At 42.5% G+C, this 18018-nt stretch overlaps 1 protein-coding gene across 1 annotated transcript; it reads right to left on the reverse strand.

Moving 5' to 3' along the window:
• Window positions 1-10029: 10029 nt before the first annotated feature.
• Fatp3 (Fatty acid transport protein 3) lies at window positions 10030-13970 on the reverse strand. The gene is made up of 4 exons (XM_017161557.3): window positions 13873-13970; window positions 12154-12403; window positions 10619-12095; window positions 10030-10442 (listed from the first exon to the last, which is right to left on the reverse strand). Coding segments are annotated over exons 1-4 (2037 nt in total). The 5' UTR covers window positions 13874-13970; the 3' UTR covers window positions 10030-10133.
• Between the last annotated feature and the right edge of the window lie 4048 nt (window positions 13971-18018).

An 18018-nucleotide genomic window follows, 5' to 3' on the forward strand; every position in this document is an offset into this window, starting at 1 on the left:
ACCCCGACTCGAAGCCGAATCTCTGTTCTGGCGAGGCAACGGCGACGGCGACTTCGACTGCCACTGCGAGTGCCTGGCGTCGCCGGCGGCCAAAGTGAGAAGGCAGATCGCACACACACATATACTTTCTACACACACAGATACCCTCGCACAGTGGGCTGCTTGAGTAGTTCTCTACAGCGATACTTTTCACATGGCGCTTGGGTTGTTCTAGAAGCAAGAGTAAAGTGAAGCCTCTGAAGCCTGAACTTAAGTGGTTAGAATTCTTTTGTGATTTTGGTTTAAAAATTCACTTCAAAGAATAAATATTCTAGATTAAAGAAAGCTTTCTTTTAAAAATTACTTTGATTTTGACTTATTCATATTAAGATGTTTAATTTTGTACAAGTAGCAACAAGGCTAAAAATTTATACATATTTTTGTGTTATTAAGTTCTAAATTATATCCTAAATGACATTTATTTTTACAGTCTGAAGGAAGTTAATTTTCCCTTTTTTTGTAGATTTTATTTAGTCTAAAAGACTAATCCCTCCCATCATAAAAGTCAGTCTGCATGGATTGGCCTATAAATATATTTCCCGTAGAGGGGGTTGATTTGGGGTGAGCTCAAATATTTTTTGGTAATTGGAAAGTTTATTCATCAATTGGCGGATGTTAATAAAAAGTTTTCCCTTAAAGTTATTGGGGTTAAGTCAAGGTATAGCTGTCAAAAAGGTGCCTAAGTCATTGGCAAGTTTAAATCGGTTTTATTCTTAATTCCGATTTGGTTTATGTACTGGTGCCAGGCACACAAACACATTTCCTTATACATATATGTATATATACATAGATATATATATTATATAGGGATGGCTGGCACCCCGCCGACGTTTTCCTGTTCCTAAGTTCACACATTTTTACGCTGTCAACTGCAGCGACTTTCACGTTCTAATTTTATCCGGCAGAATGCACAGGTATGCAACTCCCCGACCCGAGTTTTCCGTGTATCCGTATATGTGCACTTTGAAGAAAAGGAAAATCTTTTAATGTAAATGAATTTTTTTAATAAAAAACCAATAAACTAAGTAGCTGTAATCGTTTTTAACATGGAAAATCTTTAATGGGAGAAGGAATGCTAAACAAATATAACAAAAATATTTGTATAAATAAAATATCAAAGTTTCTAGATTAATAATTTTATATTTGAGGTTTTCCTCAACTTCCTACAACAATTAATTCATAATTTTTATAAATATCTCCCGTTTTTTAACGTGCAACTGGGAAATTATATATGAATCTGTGTCGTGGTGTGAGTATGCACTTCCACAAAAGTGTCACCGCAGTCATTAGAAATGTTTCGTCTTCTTACATGTGTTTTTGCTTTCATTTTGGGACTGCACACTCCCAAAGGCACTGGGGGAAAAAAAAGGTGATATTTATAGAGCGACTGCCTCGGCGACGGCGACTCGCTCGGCTGGTGCTGTTTTGCGACTCCGAAGTTCGGGATCTGCGGCGTCAATTTCCCCATTTCCTTGGAAATCAATCAATGCCCCTGGCAAGACAATTTGTAGTCGTTTTACTTTCTAATTGCATTCAAGTTGAAAGAGCAAGAGCAGGCCTAAGTGGCGAGGAAGCCAGAAGAAGGTAGGAGAAGGGGACATGGATTTTGGTTGGAAAGGCTCCTCAAGTGCCTCTGTCAGGCCTATTTTCATCTCTGGCAGTCAAACCGCAAAGTTCACTTTAATTTCAACGACGGCAGCAGCAGCAGCACAAGCATGAAGAAGCGAATCGTTTGCTCCGGCTTCTATATGTCCCTATCTGCCTATCTATCCAACTGTCTATCTGCCCTTATGCATCTTCTATTCCTGTGTTTTTCCAGTATTTTTTTCCTATACCCTTGCAGGGCATTATAATTAAAGTCTCTCAGTTTTGGAGCTATCTTAAGAAAACTTTTGCACACAGTCTTTATCTTATTTTCATTGGTAAGTCGAAACAGGTAAGATCAAATCACTATCATAAAGTTGTCATAGTAATGATCCTTTAAAATATAGAAATATATAAAGCTTTAAATGTTAAACTGTAAAAATAAAATATATATGTAAATGTAATTAAAATGTTAATTCATTTCAAAAAGAATCGATTCTCAACGATTCAATTACACATTGCAAGGTTATACAAACTTCGACGTCCTCAAGTTCGCTTCCTTTCTTGTTTTTATACCCTTGCAGGGTATTATAATTTCAGTCAGAAGTTTGCAACGCAGTGAAGGAGACGTTTCCGACCCTATAAAGTATATATATTCTTGATCAGCATACACAGGGGAATCTTTCTAGATATGTCAGGAAGAAATCGATTTTTTGGCCATTTTTGCAAAATTTTATAAGGGGTTACATCATTAAAATTTTTGATTTTGATAAAAAAATTGAATTTTCAAAATTTTTAAATGAAGTATGCAGATTTATTAACTGTAGAAAATCTTACACAGAACAGTTTTCCGATTTAAAATTAATGTTTTTTTGGCCGAGTTATGATATTTTTAATTTTAAAAAAATCAAGAAGTTTTTTAATATAAAAAATCCGATTTTATAATACAAAATAATATTTTTCTAAGTCAAGGAATCATTTCCGACCCCATAAACCATATACATTCTTGATCAGCATTAACATGCGAATCTTTCTAGACATCTCCGGAAGAAATCGATTTTTTGGCCATTTTTGCAAAATTTTATAAGGGGTAACATCATTAAAATTCTAAAAATTGAGAAAAAAATGAAATTGAAAATAACCCTAAACGTAGTAAGCAGTTTTGTTAGGCTTAAAAAAGGCAACTCAGAACAGCTTTCCGAATCGAATTTCATGCATTTTTGGCTTAGTTATGATATATTTTAATTGTTACCTGCAAGGGTATACAAACTTTGACTGGCCAAAGTTCGCTTCCTTTCTTGTTTTTTTTTGCTAAATTTAAATGCACCACAAAATAATCTCGAATTTACGAGCTCGAATGGACAGATTGTTATACATTCATGCGCAACAAGAGAACTACAATCTAAACGCTCAATGAGGCTGTAGCGACAATCGCTTGCTCTAATCGGATAATGGATAATGGCGAGGGTCAGGGGAAAGGATGGTAAAAGACATAGGTTCGGGGAAGAGCACACTTGTCCAGGTCTCCAGGACCAACGGACAACAAATACGAATATAGCTGACATTTTTAGTTGGTCAAATAGAAACAGAAGTTTGCACAGCTGTAGAAGAAAAGGCGTGCAATGGAAAGGGTTTATTTTTAAATTAAAGAATATTTTTGAAATATAATTCTTATTGATACATATCCTAATCAGAATTCTGTTAAAAAGTGTGGATGTGCCATAAAATATGTAAGAAATGTTTTTAATTATAGGGAGTAACCTACCTTTTGGTCAATTAATTGCATTCTATAATAATTAATATACAATTTGTAGTTTTCACTATTTTCATTCCACGAAAATAATAGGATTAAACAATCTTCCAGGAAGGAACTCTAAACTTTTGGTATAATAACACGAATATTTAGCTATTTTGTGAAAGGGTTTCCTGGCCCCCCCGCTCTCCTTTATCACTGAAGAAGGACTACGCTTATGGCCAAAAACAACACACATCCCTGTATTTTCAGAAAGCCCACCAATACCAATGGCAAGTGGTGGCCTGCATTATGTTGTGCGAAATGTATGTGTGTGTGTGCTCGTGTGTGGTCAACCCCGTGCATTGGGCCATACCCTCCGCACTCCCCCTCTGGACCCTCAGAAAAAGTAACAAATGTTTTTTTAGGATTTGTGTTTTGGGAATTTTTGCACTTGTGTAAATGTAAGCTTTGCACACGCACAAAAAACACCCAAACGAACCCATACATCGTCGGCCGGCATTTAGGCAAAAATATATAAAACAAAATTGTAGCCCAGCATTTGTCTTTTTTCCGTATTTACGCATTACCATAGTTAAATTTATTCCCAAATATATATATGTATTTGCATATAGTATGGCATAGGATGCGTGTGCAACAGTGTAAATGTTATTATCGTGTTTACATAGCCGCCTATGGGCAGGCAATTAGGTTTGATTGATTTGCCAGCAAGGGTTTTAATTTATTTTCCAACTCTTCATCTCTTAATTACAATTTGTAATTGGCATTTTAAATGCTGCCACTGACAATCCCGTATCAGTCCTTTTGTTCTATTTCATTTTTATATGAAATTATTTTTCTATAATTGCATTTTGGTTTCCATGCTGTTTTCCTTTTTATCCTTTTGTGCTTTTGGGCGTTTTGTCGGCTGCTTTTTGTGTCCCTGGGCTGTATTTTAATTGAACTTGATTGATTTTTGCTGATGTTGATGATGGAAAAATAATATTGTTGTAAAATCATAACAATTCGGAATGCGAGGGGGCTGTCGGAAGCCCGGCAGCCAGAGCTTTATCTGTGGACACAAGCCCCGGGAGCGAATAAAAATCGAACAAAGCATAAACACCTGTGCGGCGAGACTTATTTCAGCCCCATCTTTATTTTTTCTATCTCTATCCGTGTCTTTTGTACTATCTGGTGATGTATTCAGAATATAGCTAAAAGGATTTTGTTCTTAAAAAATGGTATAAGTTAAGTGCATTAAAATAAAATAGTATTTTATTGAAACCTGTAGAAATATTTTACAGAATCCGTGTAGACCCCTTTTCAAGTGATGGCAACTCCAAAGTGCCGTTGAAATAATTTTATAATATATAGAAAATAAATACACAGTTGATTCTTGCAATTTCCGATCCTTGCTGAAGCAAAAGAATAGTTTCTACATTTAAACCAACCCTCTCCCTTCAATTACCCACCGCCGCATTGTTGAAACTTTTGCTAGAAATTTATGCAACTAATTTTTCGCATACTTTTTATGGATCCCTTTACCAACTAACAGCTGCTGGCCAATAGTTTTTGCTGCCAATTAGTTGTTTTAATTGCAAAAACGTTGCCAATTATGCAACACGAGGCGAGACAAGCAGCAACAAGCGTTGCACCAACGAAATGACAATTTAATTGTTTATCGCCCCCCCCCCCCCCCCCCCCACGAAAACCCACCGAGGCCCACTTCTAACTCTTACTGCCGTAAATCGCGTATACGCCATGTGTTCAATGGCTTAAATTGCTCCCGGGGAGACCTTGCACCTTTCCCAATGCCCGGAGACAATCTCGGGGATATGTATGGCCTGCGTTTATGGACGAGCCGCAGCCGCAGCAATTTCAATAAATCTTGGCAATGCCCTAAAAATATTAGCATAATAAAAGGCGCGACAACAAAACAGAAGGGTCAAGTCAATATTGGAGCAACTGGCAGAGGCTTCCAGCGCATTTGGCACATTTACACAAACAGACAGGCAGCAGTAGGAACAGCAGCAGCAGCAGCAGCAGCAGGAGCAAATTTATGTCAGCAACAAGCTATCAAGCAACTCGGATACAGATACATACACCCACTATAGCCGCCCCAAAACGACCTTAATACGCATAATTTGGCGGAGGCAGGGGATGTTGCCTATGGCCCAAAATGTGCTGCAGGCTTCGATCAGCAATAAAAATTCAAATTTTGCACAGAGCGCACAAAAATGTTCGTTGTCAAGCGGTGCTGCTCTTAAATAAATACCCTGGAGTGTGGGGTAGTATGGTTTCTTGGGCTTACCTGCAGTTAAATTCTATACATTTATTAATAAGCAATAGGGAAAAGTTGAGTAAAAAGTGAAATATGAACTCGGAATAGGTACCTAAAGAGGGGAATTTAAGCCTTTTAAACTCAAATAGCTCATAAAATATAAGCTTAATTAAAGATTTGTAATTTTTGCTTGGTTTTTCCTTATCTTAAATTATATCTATGCTTATTTTTGATCTTCAGGGTATAAAGGACTCCATCACAAAGCCAGAATAAAGCCTTGTTCCGTTTCCGCTTTCTCATATTAGATAATGTGTGTGATTGCCCAGATATGCAGATATGTGTTATCTCGTCTACAAAAAAATATATATATATTTATATACAAGCATATTTCCTCTGGGGGAAACCCCAACTCAGCTTCATCTCCGTTCCGTTCGATTCAGCTCAGCTGAGTTCTCCCGCCTTCACATTTTTGCCAATTGGCCAACAAGTGTTGCCAAATTGCGTTGCGGTTGCTGGCCATAAATAACGGTACTTTTGTCATTTATACACATAAATTGCAGCAGACGCTGAAACGCGAAAAAAAAGGCGAACGAACCAAAAGCCAGTAAGCCAGTGCAGGAACCGTTACTGGCCATGTCCTGCTTTGGTATGCTGTTGGGCTTAAACAAAAAATAGGCCTCCTGCTATACGTCCAGCCAGGATGTTGAATGCTGGATGCTGTATACTGATGTTGCTGCTGCTGTTGCTGCTACTGCGATGTTGCTCCTGTGCTGCTGCTGCTGCCCACACTAACGACATTGGCGACACAACACAGCTGTCGCTTGCCATTTGGCAATAATTGTTTAATATGCGGGCGCATAAAGGCGGTCGCCCCATAAAAAAGCACCAACAGCGGGATTGGCGGCGCACATCTGCTGGCGGGTAGCAAAACTGGAAATGGCTAAGCCCGGAGTCCTGGCAAAAGGAGACCACACACACACGTGTGCGTTCGCTTCCGTGTCTGTGTCCATGCCTGCGTCCTCTTTTTAGCTCGTGTGTCCACTGGCTGGTTGCAGCTGTCACGTACGGCATATCAACTTGATTCGAGGCCAAGACCCAATCGGAAGTTGAAATGAATAGCGCAAAACTTTGAAGAGTCGTACCAACTAATTGCGTTACGAAATGCCAATGAGGATTGAGGCGCCCCAAAGTATGCAGCACTCTGCCGCTGCCGACTGCAGTTAATTACAAAACTGTCAAATCCAAAAGGTGCCACGAATCAACGATGAAAAGCGAGGAAAGCGCACAAACGACTGGCACACACACACACACACACACTGAGGCAGGCTGCCAGAAGCAGCCGCAAGGAAAGGCGGCCAAGAGAGAAAGAGAGAGAGTGGGAGTGTGAGACGGGATATAAACCAAATAGGCAGATCAGCCAACAGCTGAACGAGGCGAAATTCCCAATAAAAACAAACAAAAAACAAACAAAACAAAGGCTAGGCAGTGGGCGGTGTCCTGTGTCCTGTGTACTCTGTTGCATTGTGTGTGGACTTTTGATGCTGGCGCATATGTGTGTGTGTGTGTATGAAATATAATTTTCCTGTATTGTTGTATTAAATGATGTCAACAACAGCCGTCCAGCTGAGCTCGAGTCCCGAGTCTCCGGCCGTCGAATGCCCAACCAAATCGAATTTAATTGCATTGCCGCCGCACGTTGGCTTTTAATTAATTTTTGCTGCCTTCTGCTGCTGCTGCTGCAGCTCAGTCAGCGCCCTAAAAGGCCAAAACCAAACAAACTAAGCGCACAGAACACACATACCAACCAAAAACCAGCAACAACAAACACTAGCGACAGTCGAAGCTCGACAGGGCAACATCAAACGTCATGCACAGGTGCAATGTAATTAGCACGAACTGACAAAGCTTGCCAAGGACCCAAAGGGGGCGAGGTGGCAGGACTTGGCGGTGGCAGTATGAAACATAAAAACAAAAGCAAGCAAAACCTTTAAGCCCAAATGCATACAAGCAAAAGCGTAGCGATCCAAACCAATTCAGCCAACGAGAGCAGCAGCAGCAGCAGCCAGAGCAAGTGGCAGAGCCAGGCTAAAAATGATGTGGATATATGGCGAATATTTGCATACCCTAAATTTCTAAATTTATAAATAGATTGATTTTAGGAGGTATGGGTATATTTAACCTACACATATTCAAGACTTTTAATTTACTTAAATATATAAAATATAAATGGTTCATGCAAGAAACTATTATAGGTTTAAGTAATAAAAGTAAGTTAACATTGTACAGGTAATAACAAAAAACAATTATATTATTATATTAAACTGATTATATTATGATTATTATCAGGAAGTTATTCACTCTAGTTAACAAAAATAATAAATAAATGCAAGGCCCAAGAGTAGGCCACACATTTGTTCCATTAGCCATATGAACTTCCTGTTTAACTTGAAACCCGTTTTAATCACTTGAGAAATCTGATCTTAAGCCCCACAATCAATTCACAATACCCTTCGTCTCTGGTTAGGGCAATCCCAGGCAATGGGCAACAAAGGGAATGGCAGCGGAAGCAGCAACAGCAGCAACAGCAGCAGCAGGAGCAGCAGGAACACTGGTGCCCGTTTGGTCGTAGCTCCACTGGCAGCGTTTTAATAGCTTTGGAATTCCAATGGCAGCTGTGGCGCCGTCGCTGAGCTCCGGCCTTTTGCTACCCATCACGCCCAGCGCCCATACCTCCCCCTGTCCGTCCGTCTGTCCACCGGAAAGCTTTCTAAATGAGCCCAAAAAGAGCAGGAGTAGGAGTGTAGGCAGCGCGTAACACAATGGCGACGCCCCCGGCGTTCTCTTGTCGAACATTTCGAAAAATTATTGAGAAATTTTTAATTTTCCCACTTACGCAGGCGAGGCGCACGCGAAGTTACAATTACAACAACGTCAGCAGGAACAGGAGCAGCAGCAGCAGCAGCAGCAGCAGCAGCAGGAACAGGAGCAGCAGCACCAACATCACTTGCCTGTTGGTGTCAGCTGCAATGGCTGTTTTTGTTGTTGCTTTTATTGTTATTAGCTATGCGAACGTATTCATGCACTCTGCACCCACAACTGCCATTTTGTTTATGACATCGACGATGGCGCCGCGAAAAGCAAAGGGGGGGCGGGGAGACGAGTTTTTGGGGTAGATTTTGGAGGGCGGGGGTTTAGCTGCAGCTGCTGCAGATGCAAGTTTATGTGCATTTTCGGCATGCGAGGTTCGCCCTTTACATTGTAGATTTCGTTCAGAAAGGATCACTGCGAGAATTGTGTTTTGTAAGGGAAACTGTAATGTAGGAATGTCCTTAAAGGAGCTGGAATTTTTGATTCGAATTTATGAAGAGGCATACTATGGCATAATGGGAAAATTAAAGAAGAAAGCTTAAATATTATAAAAGGAACATTAAACTTTAAAATTAGGAATTTAATTTAACTATTTCTTTCATGAACCCGCTTATGGCCATAAGGTAAACTTGGCTTCTAAAAATAATAATCCAGAAAATTAAAATCAAAGAAGAGGCATCGATTGAGCCATCAATTTATTTTATAAATAAACTAAAAAACTTAGACCTCCCTTTAAGTTTTACTTTATAAAGTCGCCGAATATTCAGTCTGTATTCTGAAATAAGTTTCCGTTGGACATGAATATCCACAGATAAAATATAAATTTACAAGATGTTTCCTTTGAATATCAATTAAGATCCTGAAAACGGCAATAAGAAACAACAAAAAACCATCTTCCTTTACCTGAAAGAAAGCACTTTCGGTCATCGAGGAAGTTGTGGCATCCAAGGAGCACAACCAATCGCCACCCTGCAAATGCCTGCAAAATGGCGCCCAGCTTTGTTTGCCATTTCTTCGTTTTTTATGATTGCCTGCCACAACTTTTTCGCCATCGACATCGATATTGGTGGCCGCCGTCGTCGACGATGTTGCGCTGTTGCGTTGTTGCAGCCACGCGTTGCTTGCGGTTGCCAGTCTCTTGTTGCTGTTGCTCCTGCTAGTGTTGTTGCTGTTGTTTTGTATGGATTTTGCACATCGTTTATCTTAGGCGACGGGCAACGGAGTCGCAGCTGCCGCTAGCAAGCGGAAATGGCGTTAATGTTGCAACAGCAGCAACTGCAAAAGTAGCGAGGCAGTAACGCAGGCAGCAACGCAGGCAGCAAGCAGCACAGGCAGCAACGGCGGGCAACCTACAGCAGCTGCCAATGAGCGAGAACTTAATCTTGGGGATTTAACACTTTCGATATATCTTGTGGCGGTAGCAGCATCTTCTGGCCGTAAAACGTATTGGCTCCCATTATCGGTTAAGCTGCCATTTTATGGCCAAGAAACGCGACCGGCTTTCCAGTAGCGAAACATCTTCATCACCATTTGGTATCAGTCGTTGTTTTAAGCGTTAAAAATACAAGTACATCGGGGCATTCTTACAAACATTGAACATTTAGCTATTAGTACACACAAAGATTTTCCTCAGAGACCCGACTTTCCTGAACGCAAGGCCTGGTACTGCTCCTGGCTCAGGGGTCGATAGACGCCATCCCGATTCAGATAGTATATGGGATCGGTCAGCTTGTCCAGATCGTAGCCCTCCACAGCCAGCTCCCGCTTTTTCAGCTTAAAGGTGGCCGTGCGCGGAATCTCCTCCATCAGTCGGATGAACAGGGGTCGGGCGTAGGGCGGCAGGCTGCCCCGCAGCACCACCGACAGGTACTCCATGTCCACCTTGCGTGTGGGGTCTACAATCGCCGCCATTCCGGCCTTGCCCTCCACATAGGGGATCTGGGAAGATAAGAGCAGGGAGTGTGGGTGTCGATAATGAGAATTGAGAATCGAGGTTTATGAGTATGTTTTAGGTGTCGTCTTATCTGACTTGTTGCGGTGATTCAGCATGGACATGGGAATTTGCTTTAACTACACTTCAAGGAAAACTAATACCCCTTTTCCAATAAACTCACCTGCACTCCATATACCACACAATCCTCCAGACCAATGCAATTTGTAATGATGGCCTCCACCTCCAGGGTGGCCACGTTCTCGCCTCGCCAGCGGAAAGTGTCACCGGTGCGGTCCTTAAAGTAAAAGTAACCGAGTATATCACGCACCACCATATCGCCAGAGTTGAAGAAAACATCTCCAGAGTCGAATACATCTCTCAGCAGCTTCTGCTCCGAGGCGCCCTTGTCCGCGTAGCCGTGGAAGGCGCTTACCGCCCGCCGGGCATCAACCTTGCCCACCAGGAGACCCGTCTCCCCAGGCAGACACCGGATGCAGTTACCATGTGAGTCTTTTATCAGCTCGCCAGTTTGCTCGTCGCAGCGCAGGACCTGAACGGGATACAACCTGGCCCCGTATATAGGGACAAAGCCAATGGCTCCCACTCGATTGGTGATGTTGATGAGGTTCGAGTTGCCCTCGGTGGCTCCGTAGATCTCCCCAATGTGGGGTATTCCGAATCGCCGGACAAACTGCGACCAGATCTGAGGTCTCAGCCCGTTGCCGTACATAAGGCGTAGATTATGGTCCTGCTGCTCCGGAGTATAGGTCGTGGCCAGAAGGTAGCGACAGAGCTCTCCGATGTACTGGGCCACAGTGCAGTTGTAGCGACTGCAGTCCACCCAGAAATTCCGAGCCGAGAACTTCTTGCGCAGCACAACAGTGGAGCCATTAAGGATGGCATTGCCCACACCCACAATTCCGCCAGCGGTGTGATACAGGGGCAGGGGATTGTACACCACATCGTTGCTGGTCATCTGCAGCATATAGAAGCTTCCGGCGGACATGAACAGGAAACGCAGGTTTGTGATTACAGCAGCCTTGGGCAAGCCCGTGGTTCCAGAGGTGTAGACATAAAGCAGCTTCGAGCGAGCCTCCTCCGGAGACCTTCTGCCTGGCAGCTCCAATCTCAGCTGGGTCTTTAAGGCATCACTTAGTTCCACAGCCCCTGGCAGTAGCTCGTGTCCCTGAACGTTTCGCAGCTCTTCGTCGGTGTATTGGTAGATGGGCAGATCCTGGAGCTCCTCCTTGTCCACAAGTAATTTCAGGACATCCAACAGTTCACTGCCCACTATAAGGGCCTTTGCTTCGGCCACTTTTATGCTGTGTAAAAGCGACTCCCCGCGCAGATTGGAGTTGATGAGGGCAGTGATCACGCCCAGCTGGGAGAGGCCCAGCCAGATGCAGGGATACTCCAGGCGGGTCTCCATCATCAGAGCCACACAATCTCCCTTCTGCAGGCCTCGATCTTTGAAGTAACCAGCAATCTTCTGGCTGAACTCCAGGGCCTCTGCGTAGGTCAAGCTACGATCCTCCATCACGAAGCAGGCTTTCTTGGGCCGAGACCGAGCCTGATCCCGAAAACAGCGAGCCACTGTGAATCCTCTGCGATCTTTGAGCAACAGATAGATATTGAGGGCTACAAAGCGCTTTAAGGCCCTGGAAACGGGAGCCAAGTCAGTAATATATTCGGAAGATAAACCATGGATTTACTCACTTCAAGTCCCTCGATGCGGTCATGGCCAGGCCAAAGACGAACGTGGGATTCCGCAGCAGCAGGGCCACAGCTGCTCCCAGCGTGAGACTGGCCAGTGCATTATCCCAGCAGAAGCTGGCAAAGATCAGTATGGCCACCAGAAGCGTGCCCATGCGCGTGGCCAGCTTCTGCTTGAAGCCAAGCTCCAGCAGGATCTCCATTTTTTCTTCCTGCGGGTCCTCCTGATCGCCGCGTTCCTCGTTCCCGCTCACTTCGAAGGGCAGAGATAGACAGCAAAAGCAAACATGGTCGAATTAGTTACTCAAACGGACGGATACGAGTGTTGTGACAGCTACGGCAAGGCCTAATTTGGCAATTTATGGACTAACAAGTACGGGAGGAACGGGTACCGGGACCCTACACTTGCGCCTAGGGCAACCGACTGCGAGCGACTGCCCGCGATAAGCCTGACACGACGTTGTCTGATACCGATTTACTATCGTTTTGTGGGTCGCAAGTTCTTATCATCAGCCGCCATGAGCAATACATGAGATTTCAAAGGGGTTTTCGAGGGAGTGACAAATACTAAAGGTATCAAGTTGGATTGGGTGCGAAAATCCCAGTTACACACTAAAAACAATCATGACTACAAAACTAGAGAATTGATGAATTAATAAATGCATTAATTATTCCATATGGAAAACCTGTACTTGCACCTGCAATTATAATGAACAATAAATATTGTCTGTGCTATAAAGAACTACTTTATAAATACGTTAACCCATTTTGCTGTTCTGTAACTCTTGAAAATAACTAAACAGAACAAAACTGAAGAGAGTAGCACACTTTCTCCCCTAAGCTAGGCAAGTTAATAACAACAACAGTTTAAATTTTAACGAATTTCCACACTTAACAGACACTAAAGTTGGACAGTAAATTATAAAAAAGGTTATTACTTTTATGGCCAAGTACTTGAACATTTTTTATTTCCCCCTACATGGGAAAATGACTAATTACTCTCTATTTTACGGCATAATTTAATCGGATTTTTTCATGGCACCACGCAACCCATTGAGCATGGAAACTTTTTCGGCTTGCCAATAATCTGTCCGGTTATTTAGATTATCCTATGGGTTAAGTGGAGCCCCATTGAGGCTTATCGGGTTATTAAAACTGCAGCACCACCGAGACGCTGAACCTGCCCTGGAGCGGTCAGAACAGCTGATAGCGCAAAGCCTAGTTCTTTGTTATGCCGGCTTATCGCTAATTAATTCAGTTGGCAGGCAATAAACAGGTGCACAAACACTTGGCATCACTGTCGATAAATCGCTCTTAACTACAGTAAATAATATGTAGTGTAATCGCGGCCAACATAGGGTTAAGAAATAAGCTATCAAGTGACGCCGTGCGAAGCCGATCCAGAGTTCATTGCTACTGGCGAGATTCCTACATGGACACGGGCGCTATCTCTACGAGTCTCTGGAAACATGAGTTATGTTCTGGCGTCTATGTTGGAGACTCGGGGACCTTGACTTATTGGGTATGCTAAGCACACAGTTGTTGCTATAAGCGGTTCTCCGCACAAGCAGTTCTTGGCTCTGGTTACGCATGCCCATCGATTTACATGGCCAAGACACCACCGGGCTTCTCGGTCTCACTCTATTTATTGGCGCCATGATCATTGTAATTCACTTTTCAATGTCAGGTCAGTGCAGCACTCCGCTCCCCCAGTTGACATACTTTTGATTCGCACGATCGCTATCGGTTCTTGGCACGGACAAATAAACAGCACACAGATATAGACAGCGTCACTCGACCGATCTGAAAGCGCGGAGGCAGATCGCTTAACTAACTGTAGCCGCGAGTGAGTGGGGGCCTTTATAACCACAGCCGCACTGTGGAGTTCTGGACGCCAAAAGTGAGAATGTTATGCGAATCTGTTAGAAATTGTAAAGCTATAAAATGTGTGGAATAAATAATATTTTGATATAGAAATGTGGCAGTTATTTTGTCTATAAATAATAGTTTGCATAAAGTCGCTAAATTGTTTGTTGATTAATATTAAAAATTTTATTTATTTGAAAATATATATAATTTAGTTTGCTAGAAATTGGATTACTTTACCTTATAGCTTTCATAATAATTTCATATATTTCTATGGTAATTTGGAATTATACATTTAATTCATTTTAATTTTAATTTAATATTTAGTCTCAAATCCTCCACTGTTTTTTGAGCCCCCAAAGCCAGCTGAATTAGAATGAGAGTGAAAATGAGAGAATTATAGCGATCGCAGCATCATACGCTTGAGAAACGAGAGAAAAAGCTTTAAAAGAGAGAAACAAAGTGAGAACAAATTAATGTAGACCCCTCTCCGCAAAAAAAGTTCTGGTAAAAAACAAAAAACTTTCTGTTAGATATGGAAAAAAGTATATGTTTGCAATTTTTAACAAATTGTGTTTCTCAATACTTTCTTATTATTAATTAATTAAGATTTAAGTTGTGAATCAAAATTGATAAAGTTAAAAAAGCCATAACGAAGTCAAAAATACATTAATTTCAAAGCTTTTCTATGTAAGTTTTAAATGGATTAATAAATCTGATTACTGCATTTAACATCTTAAAACCTTTTAATTTTAGTTAGATTTTAAACATTTTGACAATGTAACCCCTTTTATAATTTTCAAAAATTGAATAAAAATGTTTAAATTTTACTTACCTAATATTTTATTAAAAATCACTACGGAAATAAATATCAAATCTGAATATACATACATATATGTCTTTTGTCAATCGCTTGATTTTTCGACATATTATGAAGACCTTATATATTCCCTTGAGGTGGAGAAACATCGCTTTTTGCAGACATTTATTTAGTTAGTTTCAAGCAATTTTATTGTATATAAAATAATAAATTTTAAATTATAATTTATCTTCTTTGGGACATTATTAGAGTAACATTCACTGAAAGCAGCGTGAATGTGAATTCGTAACTACGAAAGTTAGACAGTTGCCCGAAACACCCTTCTTAGCAGTTGGCCTTTCCCACCTGTTACAGTGATTCAAGAATTTTTTTAATTAAGCATTTTTTATTCGCCAACAAAAACAAAAACGAGCCCCAAAACCGATTGCTACCTCCCCCTCTCAGTGGCTCTCCCCCTCCCCCCCTGTCACACCCGCCAGCCAAGTGCTGTGTCAAAATAAATTAACATAGGGCAGCGCAGCTGGCGGCGACGCTGGCGTCGCTTAGCTGTCAAATGCCGGCAGCACAAATATAAAAAATATGTGCATACTTTCGGGCGGCGCATATAAAAAATGTGCGCATACTTTTTGGCAGCTTTTTGAGTTATCGACGGTGTGAGAGAGCGGGAAACTAAGTGAGCGCATATGTGTGTGTGTGGTTGTGCCGGCTGCTCCTGCTCTGGCTGTTCCAGGCCCATCCAGTATGTGTATGTGTGTGTGTGGGTGCCTGTAATTGACACATGTTACGCGCACAAAAGCGGCTGCGACCCGAGGCTCAGTCCATCGTTATTATCGACAATGGCGCCGCCGAAAACACACACACACACAGAGAGTAGCACTCGCAGCCGCACACACACACGGAGGCCATATTTCGCCTCTTCCTCTTCCACGAGCAACCGTTATTCCTTCATGCCGTCAGATGCCTTTGCTGCACAGCCTTCAAATGCAGGCTCGCAGACACGCAAGCTGGCAGCCTCAGTCAACTTTGTTTGTAGCCGGCGAAAACAAAAACACACACACAGAGAGCGAAACAGACACAGAGGAGCTGGCTGACGCACACACAGATACTAATGAGGTGAGGACGACTATGGGATACCCTGGAGCTATGGAAAATGTAGCATACATTGAAGGGCTATGGTGGGATTGCAATCCAGGAAACGATGAGAATATAGACTTAGTGTCAACCGAAAATATATGTTGTAGGAAGAAGAAGGTATCTAAGACACCATTCAATATTTATAAACTTAATCAGCAACAGCAGGCGAATCGATTTAGCCATGCCATATAAATTTAAGCTTCTAGATCTAAGTGAAATCACTCCCTTAAAAACTATTTTCTCAATATTAAATTTCCCAAATATACCACTAATTATTAAGTAATATACCCCAACTAATAGGGTATTTAAGCACACACACAATCAGAGAGCTACACACCGGCACAGCGGCTTGCTGATAACGTTAACGTCAGCTGTGCGGCACTTTGGGCCACACGTGAGTTCTCTGGGTCTGGTTCAGGGCCAAAAGCGGGTGGCCACTGGATAGGTGGAGTGGAGTTGGGCCCCCAAGTCGTGCGCAGGCAAGCGTCAAACGGTTTGTACCTTAAACCCCCCGGGCGACGGCATCCTTGCCCCGCCGCTGCCTGCACTTGGCATTTGTTTGTGTTGTCAACAAAAGTTTCTTTGAAATCAGTAACAGATGTCGATTGAAATGGCACAATTGCTGCCAGCGCCGCAGCTCTGGCTGCCCTGTAATGTCGAGCCAGCGCCGGGTGGCCGCCACTTATGCTGAATATTTTTATGCCAGACACATACAGGAGCACTGGGCCAGGCCAAGATATCCGGCGAGCGGGCCCATTGTGCGCTAGTTGCCTGTCACATTTTAATTAAAATTTCTGCGCCCAAGTTTTAATGTTAATGCATTGGCATCGATTGGATTGGAGGGGCTGGAGAACAATACAAGATGGGAATGGGTTTTGGGTTAGGAATGAGGAATATGAACTTGGTTGATTGGCAGATATATGGGAAGGGCTTGGAGATGTAAGAGATGGAACTGGGTAATTATTGTTAGTAGGATTTTATTTATAAATTATTTTATTTTAATAGAGTAAAATTTAGTCATGTGTTAGGAGTACAAAATAGGATGAAAAAAAATAAGAAAGCATTCAAAAATTTTTATTTAATTTCAATAAAATATAATCATGTATAAAATAAACCTACAGTTTGAATCCTTTTCGGTTGAGAAACATTACAACCTTAATTGTTTTTATTTCCTTACCATATTTCCTAAAGTATTTAAATTTCTTACTAAACCTTACTAAATAGCTTAAGAAATTTAAAGAGCATCTAAGCTTCGCCTGGGGTCCCATCCTTTATGCATTGTGATTCCCCTTGTTGACAACCTGCGCTCGCTCTCTCTCTATCTCTGTGCCAGTTTGGTTTGTGGCTGCTGGCGATAACAAACGATAACTGCATGTTAAATAGAAGCTAACGGTATACAAAGGGGTAATCGAGAGGATGGTAGACAGGGTTAGATCCAGGGAATGGCCAAAAGACACCCCGAGAAGCAGGGACAGCCAGCACATGCAAGCTGGACGCTGGACGTGCAGCCATTTGGATGTGCAGGCATCTCTCTCCGAACAAAGCGGAAGTTGGGTCGTAGCTGGAGTTGTGCTTTGGGAAATCACTCAGGTAGCAAATGCCACCATCATCATCGTCATTGTTGTCGTTCTCGTTGCTGTTGTTGTTGGAAAGTGGCCGAAGGGTTGCAAAAAAGCGCAGAGCATCTAGACAAAGGCAGAAGTAAAGGCAAGCTGCTGCCGTCTGCTGGCGTCCTGTGTACGTGTGCGTGTGGTGTAGCCGCAAGCCATGTGTGCCTGTGTGCGTGTGCAACAAATGTTGTGGGCGGCATCGTCCTTGGGGGGTAAAGAGGGTTAGGGGGCTGGGCTGGGATGCTCCCTTAACGAGCTTTTACTTGGTCGCTTGCAATGCGACAGCAGCAGGTGTGCCATACATGCACACAACCACAGATACTCGTACTCACCTCCCCCGCCACGCACACAGATACTCACCCACACAGACGGTGCGCACAGCTGAGTGACGATAATTGAAATTTCATCACAGTAGTTTGTGGTTTTGCAGCACACACA

Source organism: Drosophila kikkawai, chromosome 2R, assembly GCF_030179895.1.
Source record: "Drosophila kikkawai strain 14028-0561.14 chromosome 2R, DkikHiC1v2, whole genome shotgun sequence".
Lineage (NCBI taxonomy): Eukaryota > Metazoa > Arthropoda > Insecta > Diptera > Drosophilidae > Drosophila > Drosophila kikkawai.